Source organism: Temnothorax curvispinosus, unplaced genomic scaffold (assembly GCF_003070985.1).
Source record: "Temnothorax curvispinosus isolate PA1 unplaced genomic scaffold, ASM307098v1 QBEX01000740.1, whole genome shotgun sequence".
Lineage (NCBI taxonomy): Eukaryota > Metazoa > Arthropoda > Insecta > Hymenoptera > Formicidae > Temnothorax > Temnothorax curvispinosus.
The window spans coordinates 1,426,184-1,435,529 of record NW_020210520.1 but is presented as its reverse complement, the minus strand read 5'-3'; the positions used below and the strand labels follow the sequence as shown (position 1 = coordinate 1,435,529).

Genomic DNA, 9,346 nt, shown 5'->3' with positions numbered 1-9,346 from the left:
CGTTTCATTTGAAATGGTAGCAACAATATGGCGCGCGCAATCGAACACGTTTATTTCCTTTCTTATCCCTCTCGTCTGTAATTTACATTATGCCCCCCCCCCTCTCTCCTCTCTCTCTTGTACGCGCACGCCGATAAAATTTACATGCAAATTAACTTTAATCTCGATTTCGATTTAACTTATTTTTTACTCTTTTTTAGTTTTAAAAATTAAAATTAAATTTATTTACATTTACTACTCCGCGTAAACGATTGTTAGAAATGAACATCAAATCATGTAATTAGTCCATTAACTGTCTAACTGAAAGGTTACTAATTATTCGTGGACACACGGAGCTACGCGTCGTCGCCGTCCTCCCCGGACGAGGAAAACTCTAGGGGAAGGTAAATAAAGCGAGTGAACCTAGCGTTACCTTCCACGCTCGGAATGTTCTATTCTAAATCGGAACATCGAGAATGTTTTGGACCTTGAACGAAACTGAACGAAACTGTTTTTTTTAGAGTTCGCGCATGACTTAGCCTCTTACTATCGCGCGCCTCCTCACATTCCGACGTGCATAATCGTACTCCGTACGTGCTGCGACCACGAGAGAATGGGAACCAACGAGAATTGGCCCAGCCGCAAGCTGAAGTGCGCGAGTCAGGCGGAAATATTGCGATCACATCAACGGGATGACGATTTCGTTAAATATCTGCGGGAGAAACTCTCCGAGATATCGCAGAATTTCGGAGTGCACGGAACGTTAATTCAACACATTCGGTCTGACATTCCGCTCAAGCTGTTATACTTTGTTTTCACGTCGGGCATGGGCAATCAGACGTTGGGCGAGGAGTACACCGGTATAGTGCAGGCCAATCTAGAGCAGCGTAGAGTTCCAACGTTAACTGTACGTTCAGCCCGAGAGATCCATCACAGCAAGCTCTCCGATAACTCAATTAAATTCTGGCTTCTGTTTCTCCTTATTAGGTGAGGGTATTGGCCGCAGTTTTAGAATGCCTCGGTGAGAGAACGTTGCTCAAATTACTGGAACGGTTACAAGCGCGCGTGAATCATCCAAACAGCGAGCTGACTCCAGCGGCAATAACGTTTTTGAACACCTTGTTGTCAAGGTTGCGGACAATGATACCCATAATTGTATTGTTCCACAAAGGGTTATTTTACATTTGTGGCAGATACTACAGCTTAGGTAGGAGAATTGCCGGATTAGATTATACAAAGGTAAATTTGAAGTTCTGTGGACAGATATTGATAATATTGTAATCCCATTGTTATACTTACGTAATGATTTGAAGGTATATGGTCCTCGACCAGTAGACACTGTTAGCTGGGGATTAAGATTATTGGGAGTTGCTACTCTAATTCAGTGTCTGTTGAGAATTTGGCAGAGCGGCACATTGCAAGACACTACCGCTGTAAATAATGCTAAATGCATCAGTCACAATTGTCAATTGTGTCTCGAAGCAACGGCAACGACTGCGACGCTATGCGGTCATCTGTTTTGCTGGAGCTGTCTTAGTGAGTGGTTGCGCGTTAAACCGCAATGTCCATTTTGTAGAGAATATGTTCCACCGTCGAGAATTGTCCACGTAATGAATCTGTAATTTTCTGTGATAATAGATTATATTTCTTCCATATATACATTATACATAATGTAAAAACTGTATATATTTATTTACATATATGTTATATAATTACAAATAATTAATATATTTTTAAACAAATGTCTTCATCTTTAAAATAAAAAGAATCTATTCAGTAATTTTACCTTTTTTTCTTTTTGAAAAATTTATTGTCTTAAAATACGAGATTATGTGGAATTTATGAAGAGATTGATAATCAATTGGCAAGAATTAATATTAATTTCATATAGAAAGAGATGTGAAAGTGATAATAACATATTTGCCTGTGTAGACATACAAAAATATCAAGTTTTATTCAATTATTTCTGCACATATCGTGCTACATCTTGTATAACAGTCCAATTTTGAGACAAACAATAATGTACAATCGTCTCATTTTTATTTTATAAATTCAGTTTATAAAATTATTAATTGGACAAAAGTATTATATTAACAATATAATCGACTTTTAATATTCTAAGATCCTTTGTTCTATATTTTTCCGTTATAAGCTAAATTTCTTTTAAATTACAATTTTCTTGCTTTCTTATTTACATCTGATCATGGATTAGATAAAACAAGTTAAAAACAAGGCATGCCAATCTTTTTATATACGCAAGAAAATTCTGCATATCGGAGAAAATAAGAAATAATTAGAACAGAAGCAATGTCCTAATGATCTTAGAATAAAAAAAATCGACTATAAATTCATGCTCTTGGAAAGTCACTCAATAACATTCGTCACTAGGATGTGCGTTGAATGGAAGTCATCCCAACAATATTTCCAAAATATTGGCTGATTCCACCTGATTCGTCCTTCAATCGAAATCCATGAGGTCCATAAGCCTTATAAAATATATTTCGAAGACAATGCAACCGTTCTCTACGTCTGGAATCAAATTTTTAATATAAGTTGCAAATTATGTAAAAGAAACAAATGCGATTCAACTGAGAAATTTGCACTAAAGACTCACTGGGATACACAAGTCTCATCGTCATTTAGGTTCGCGCTACGTTCTTGCGACGTACGCCATGTTCTACGGCAAGTAGCACATGATGGCTTGCAATCTGAATCGGGCGCTGATACGTTGTCTAGATGTAGGGCATTAGCAGTCGTGGAACCACATAAGCTACCAGTCCCTGTTACCAATTGCCACGAATCTCCTGAAGACGTCGAATCGTTTCGTTGTCGAACATGCGAATTGCGTGGTATGGGAACACCAATCGGAGATGTACGATTTGCAGGCAACGGTGAACGCGGTTCTTGTGCAGCACCACCATCTTTATTTGGAGATGTGTTAAGTGTCCCGTGTGCAACATTTCTATAACATATAATATATAAAGATATGTTAGAAACCTGATTGAAATATATAACAGGTGACGTTAATATAAAAATAAAAAACTCCTGAAAATAAATAATTAAAATAATCATACACATTGTTTCGTGAGTCCTCTTGATTGTCCACCAATGAGTCAGGAAGAAACACAGCTGGCGATGAATCACCATCTACGCTATTTTGTTCAATAGAACTTGACGAGCTGTTCTTAGGACTGAAACTAGAGTTTGTAATGATTTCGAAAGAATCGCTGTCAATCACAAAAGTGTCCGATTCACTATGCTTCGACGTTCTCTCGTAACGTTTGTGTATGCTGAAGTGTTCGTTTTCAATGTACTTTAAGAAATCAAAACAGAAAAACAGTATCTCCTCTCCTTTGTTGAGTCGATCTGCTAAATCGTGTCCAAAAAGCATCCAGTCATAGGCGATGGTATAATACAGTAGTTGATACGAATCCAATGTCGTATGAATGACCCCATCGGCCCACAGACTAATTCTCAGTAATGAAATAAATAGCGGCGTGCGGTCCCAACCTACAAATAACACATTATTAATTTCATTATAAAATATTTATTTTGGAGATTTTAATAGAACGATATGTCCATACCTGAGATACAGTGAATCAGTAATCCGTTATTACTATCACTCAGATATCTCAGTATTAATCTTAAATAGTTCTGCGTTAATTTGACTAGATTCCATTCCGTATACTGATCCCAGTTGACTCGTAATTGACTGGAGATTGGGTCTTCAGGTACACATATTGGCGCGTCTATGTAGTTCTGGCGCCAGTTGAAAACCAGATCCTTCGATCGGTAATCTTGGTCTCTAAATTCCTTGAAGAATTCACATCCAGGATATGGCAGTGAAATGAGTTTAAAGTTGCTGTACCGCCTCTCTTGGTCTACCTTCTCCGACGAAGTTACGCTGAGTACCGAACAAAAGAGCTCTGTTTAAGGGCCTCTAAAAGTGGATTCATAGAATAAAACAGACCGCTCATACTAAGGACTATTATTATGGAACTTTACTGTTTTTAAAGATGAACGTCTTCTTATTGGAATAGTTATTCTCTATGTATGCAGTTTTCTTCTGGAAAAGCTGTACATGCTTCATACTAAACATTATTATTACTATGATTTTCACTCATCGTTCACAATGATTTAATGAAATAAATAGTTTTATAGAGCCATCTTGTTTTTCTTCTATTCTTCTTACACATAAACAACTTTTTATATTTCTTTTAATAATTATACTACTAACAAGTCGGTTACCTTCTTTTTAAGGGAACATTCAGAAACAACGTCACCCATAGAAATATATGCAAATGCAATTACTAGTTTAGGTGGTAGATCCCACCATGCTCCCGACAATGATTCCGAATTCTGGTGCTCCTGGGAATTTTGCAGCAAATCTGACTAGCTTTAAATGATCCTGAGGCATGCCTAAATCATTCCCCAAAGTCTCCTTTCAATCGCGAGGGTAGAAGGTAACCGGCTTACTTGTAAGTTCTTGCTATTACTAAATTTTAACAGACAGTAAAGCCTAGTTCTCAACAAGTATTTGCTTCATGACACGTACAAATACAAGAGACTTAGTATCATCCTTACGTCATTCCATATTTAACTTTCTTCTTCTCCACCATGAAGTCTACGATGGTTCCTACATTAAGAGTCTTGAGAAGTTCTATATCGTGATATCTAACTTTATTTTTCAAGTCAGTGAGCTTCGATTCTTCCTCGGGTAGGCTTTCCTCCACCTTTGTGTCTGGCTGCGCTGAACTGGCGCTGCTGCTGGCTACACTAGATAGCAAGAAATCTAATCCGGCTCTACCGAACATTTCCGGGCCGCTGGATAACGTTGAGGATCTGCATACGTGCCTACCCTTGTAAAATATCACTGGCACCGGAAATCTTGAACGACATCTGGCAAATCTTGATTGTGTCATCAGTTTGACGAGCTTGCTTCTTAACAATATGCTCTCGTACGTATTTTCCATCACGCATGGAACCGGCGCTGCCGCTAGCGCGTCGAAGTTTTTCGAATTTCGAAACTTGTCATGTTCTAATATTATAAGGTAACTGGGATAATGCGCGCAAAGTTCACCTCCGCTGTTGTCTATTGTAGAATATTCGTAATCAAAGGCCGCAAGCAGCACACATCTCTGCATGATTTCCTGATTCTGCAAAAAGATATGGGGTCCATTAATTTCACTAAGAGTCCAATACGGATGTGCTTAATCGTATAAAATATATTAATGGGACAACTACTGTAACATCCGCATCCTTGGTCCTGTACGTGTTCTTAGCGAAGTGCGTGATGAGATTTCGTAGACTATCTATACCAATCTCAGTCATGATTCGCTGTGGCGTGAACTAGACGTGTTTTCTCACTTGCAGTAGAAAATTGTGATATCTTTCCAAGGAGGCACTAGATTCTTATTACGATATAAATTCACGGGATCAGTAGTTGCTAGTATCTTGCCATTATTTTGCATGACAAAGACACGGCACAAGCACTGAATTTAAGGTATGTACGCGCGGCCTACGTGGCATTGCAAATCAATATTTATCAAATTCTTTTCGTCACAATCCATCTTCAAACGTCGACAACAGGATCTTCCATGAATGTACAACGGTATAACATGTTAATTCTGTAGATAATAAATTTTACCTGTGTTACGTGCTGACTTATAAAATATATTTCATTTTACTCGAGACATTCTGTCGCACTTATATCTACGATTTCATATCTATTGCTGTCTACAGTTTGTATCTACAGTGTTATCGAAACATCGGGCGAAACTTCAGAGAACGAAAACAATACAAAAACTTTCAAAACACTCCACGTCGAAGGAAACATGCGCGTGATTTATGCCACATATTTGCTAAAACGCGACGGCAAATGCGTGAAAAATTGGAGGGTGAGAAAAGAAATGTATATTATAATTTTTTTTTTTAATAAAAATGAATATATTTTTGCGAATCTTGTACTCCTCGAAGGCTCAATCGCGAGAGGTCAAGAGCCGCGCGCGCGATTGATTCCTCGTCGCGATCATGATTCTTTTCCTACGAGCACTGCGAAAGCGTGTATAACCTATATCAACACCGCCGCGTGTGCCATCGGTGTCGCTGAGAAAACATGCGGCGTTTAAATCCCCGCCACGTAGGGAACGGAGACGTTACGACGACGTGTCGTAAGGGCTATTGTACGGTCCGCGTGTTTCCGCAACAATGGGCGATGCATTTCCGGAATTCCGATAACTCGGGGAAAATCTGCGACGCGAGTGCACGAGGGTCCGCGAGCATCTTCGAATCGGGAATGATCGCGGCTTCGGCTTCAGCTGAGAAATACCCGTGAATACTCGCATGCTCCTCCCCCGCGGCTCTCGAGAGACGAAGGGCGTCGCTCCTCGCGCGCACGTTCCGGCACGTTTGAACCGCTCGAACGGTTTTGGAACTGTCAATCGGGACGAGTCACGAGTCGTCCGAACGCGATTATCACGCGGTCCGCGGTCGTCCTATCGCGGTCACGTTCCCGTACTTTTAAGGTTATCCGCGAGACCACGGCGCGGCGGCCCTCTTCGACGGCGGAGGGGGATCGATTACAGCGCCGCCTGCCGTCACGAGCGAATTGAAATCTGTCACGTGACGATTACTCACGCATATTCGAATTTATGCGCGTGTCTATATATAAAAGCATTTATATATCTTTTAAAGAAGAAAAGTTTATAAATGGGTAGAAATGTACGCATGTTACTTTAAGATTATCCACGTTTCTATACGTTATGTCTAATAAATTGAAAAATTAGAGGAGAGCATTGTCCGATTCATATCAATGTTTTATTTCCGCAAAGTTGGAATTTTTTTTTTAAAGCAAGGCATTTACGTGTAAAATATTTAATAATCTATATTTGCATTATGCAGTGTAAACTATGTACAACGTATCATCTATGATTTATGTAAATAATGAATAATCTTTAAAGATTATTATCGAAGATTTATATTTTGTCAGAAATATTGAAAATTTGAGTAATGCATTTTTTATTTTGTTTGCAACTTTATTTTTAGAGCCATTATTTAGGTTGAGCATAATTTTTCAAATGTCAGAAAAAATTAACAATGGTTTTAAAGATTTTGATTATACCTGTGAAAAAAGTAAATATACATTATGCACATTGTGTCGCAATTGTAAGCTAAACAATATACTGCTTTTTATCTTTTAAAAGCTGTTAAAGACCAGCGTAATTAATATTTCTATATTAACATCATACATCTTCTATGGCATTGTATAATTAAGAAATAAATTAAAATTGAAATACATCTCACCTAATCTATATATAATCTAGTTTAAACCTACTCTTTATTTTTGTACGATTATTTTTCGCCAAAATACAGTTTAAAGAAATCACGTAATCATTCTTTATAATAATTTACATTGGTCATATTGTCTACATGAAACCTTTTTCGTGCAGACAATACGTAATCTTGAAATTTGAAATTTCCCGCAAAACGAAAATACACTTGTCTGACCGGCGCCGGCTACGAGCCACGGGCGGGAACGGCGCGATGGCGCCAGGCGCGTCGCCGGCGGCGACGCGCGCACGCGCGGTCGCGCCCGACACGGCGGACCGGCGGAATCGAACCGCGGCGCGGTCCGATACTCCGAGCGCGAGGAACGCGACCGCGGCTCCGCTCGGCAATATGGCGAGTGTGCGATGAGGGGTTGTCGCGTCGTGCGTGCCTCGCCTCGTCTCTCGCGCGCCTGCAGTGACGTTCGTTGATCGTGTGTCGTTCAACCGTGAGATATGCCGACGCCGACGGTGACGCGGATTCGCGGCCGCCCGTCTTGAATCGGCGCGCGCGCCTCTCGCGTGATCGTGTCAACGCCGACGGCGACGAGGGCGACGGCGGCGGCGTCGACGACGACGACGACGTCGGTCCGTCGTACGTCTCCCCGAAGACGTGGGGGTGAAACAACGTTCGCGCGACGTTCTCGCACGCGCGCGCGAGAGAGGAAGAGCGCGAGGATCGGAGGTAAACAAACGGCATGAGCGCGGTGCTCGGCGGCAGCGTCGGCGAGTCGGCCGCGCCGGCGGGCGCCCTCCTGGACCCGGACGTCGAGGGCATCCTCGAGGAGAAGAACCAGCTCATCAGCCGGCAGTACGCCGAGATCGAGAGGCTGCAACGCGAGCTCGCCGAGGTCTCCGGCGAGCGGGACGCCCTGCTCTGCGAGGTGTCGAAATTCAAGTTCGAGCGCGAGATGACCGACCTCAAGCGGCTGCACGATGACAGGTAGGCGCTCCGAATACTCCGATACTCATTCCCCTCGCTCGTGCCTTCTTGACCGCTCGTCCTCCCACTCGTGGCCTCCCAATCTGAGAGAAGGTAGAAACAAGGAATCGCACTCCGCGTACGCTTGTTTTTTTTTCTCTTTACTCCGCGATTCCGTCCAGTTTTCCTTCCCTCCGCGAGGGAGTTGAATCGCCTTTCAATTTGAGCGCGGAATGTGTGACGCGAACGCGGCCTGCATGCGAGGGCCGGGCCTGGTCGCGATACTCGCGATATAGAAATTCAGTTTTACCGGCGTGAAAGTGCTCTCCTTCTCTCTGTCTCTCTCGTAAGTTTGCTTTTTTATTCTTAATAAACGCGATCTTGGGCGCGTTTCCCCATGCCTTTTGTACCTGAACCGCGCGAAACGGCGCGCGGTTTTAAGGCGGGACGAAGCGACGGAGATGAAAAGGTATATCCGAGATGCGAGGAACTCTCGCGAGAGAGAGAGAGAGAGAGAGTTCTGTCCATCTCAGTCGCATTCTTCTATATACTTTTCGCGCTTAAAGCGAGACGAGGGTGCAGCGGGGTAGCTGAATGCCACACGGAAACCCACATTTTTTCCCCCCTCTTTCGAATGAAATAATGAAAGGTACGAAAAGAAATTGTATAGCGCGGACAGCGTGGTAGCTTCTTAACGTATAACGTTCTCGTTTATTCGCGCTTCTGCGACGGGAACGAGGCGAACCGGGAAAACGCGGAAACCGAAAAAGGGCGTATCCGCCTTTTTCCCGCGCATTTAGGGCGCGTTGTTCTTTTTTTTTTCATCCCTCGACCTTCCCGGTCAGGGTTTTCCCGATCGTCGTTTATTTCCCGGTTTTCTCCCCGTGTAGAAAATCCAGCGCGAATCGAACCGAGGGGGTGGCGGCAGTTCGCCCTCCCTCGCGCGCGTCGCCTTGTCCCTCCCCCCTTTCCTCCCCCTCTAGAAAAAGCCATCAGATGTCAATCATCGCGGAATTGATATTGCACCGGCGGCGAGCGTGCCGATCGCGGGGGCGGGCGTCCTCGCGCAAATTTTCCCGTCGCGTCTGATGAGTATCGCGAAATACAGGGGGACGGGGGG

At 42.7% G+C, this 9,346-nt stretch overlaps 3 protein-coding genes across 6 annotated transcripts in view; 2 read left to right on the top strand and 1 right to left on the bottom strand.

Annotated features, from left to right (window-relative positions):
- The first annotated feature begins 409 nt into the window (after positions 1-409).
- On the top strand, positions 410-1,680 carry LOC112457388 (peroxisome biogenesis factor 10). The gene is made up of 3 exons (XM_025020401.1): positions 410-886; positions 967-1,218; positions 1,293-1,680. Exons 1-3 carry the CDS (start codon positions 593-595, stop codon positions 1,599-1,601), a joined length of 855 nt encoding a protein of 284 aa, XP_024876169.1. The 5' UTR covers positions 410-592; the 3' UTR covers positions 1,602-1,680.
- Positions 1,681-1,908: 228 nt separating this feature from the next.
- Positions 1,909-6,540, bottom strand: LOC112457456 (myotubularin-related protein 14). Of its 3 annotated transcripts, none has more exons than XM_025020531.1 (7): positions 6,050-6,540; positions 5,224-5,606; positions 4,564-5,135; positions 3,564-3,883; positions 3,054-3,489; positions 2,594-2,941; positions 1,909-2,508 (listed from the first exon to the last, which is right to left on the bottom strand). In XM_025020531.1, exons 2-7 carry the CDS (start codon positions 5,308-5,310, stop codon positions 2,364-2,366), a joined length of 1,908 nt encoding a protein of 635 aa, XP_024876299.1. In that variant the 5' UTR covers positions 5,311-5,606; positions 6,050-6,540; the 3' UTR covers positions 1,909-2,363. The 3 variants fall into 3 exon arrangements, with proteins under 3 accessions (XP_024876299.1, XP_024876310.1, XP_024876291.1); XM_025020542.1 differs by having other exon boundaries at positions 6,308-6,540; XM_025020523.1 differs by having other exon boundaries at positions 5,224-6,540.
- A 1,109-nt stretch (positions 6,541-7,649) lies between these two features.
- Positions 7,650-9,346, top strand: part of LOC112457904 (IQ motif and SEC7 domain-containing protein 1) — a 43,274-nt gene continuing 41,577 nt past the window's right edge. The window contains exon 1 of one of the 2 annotated variants that reach the window (XM_025021219.1): positions 7,650-8,247. In XM_025021219.1, the coding sequence (XP_024876987.1) occupies positions 8,003-8,247 (245 nt within the window). In that variant the 5' untranslated portion in view covers positions 7,650-8,002. The remainder of the gene's footprint in view (positions 8,248-9,346) is intronic. The other variant, XM_025021242.1, reaches the window with a different exon arrangement.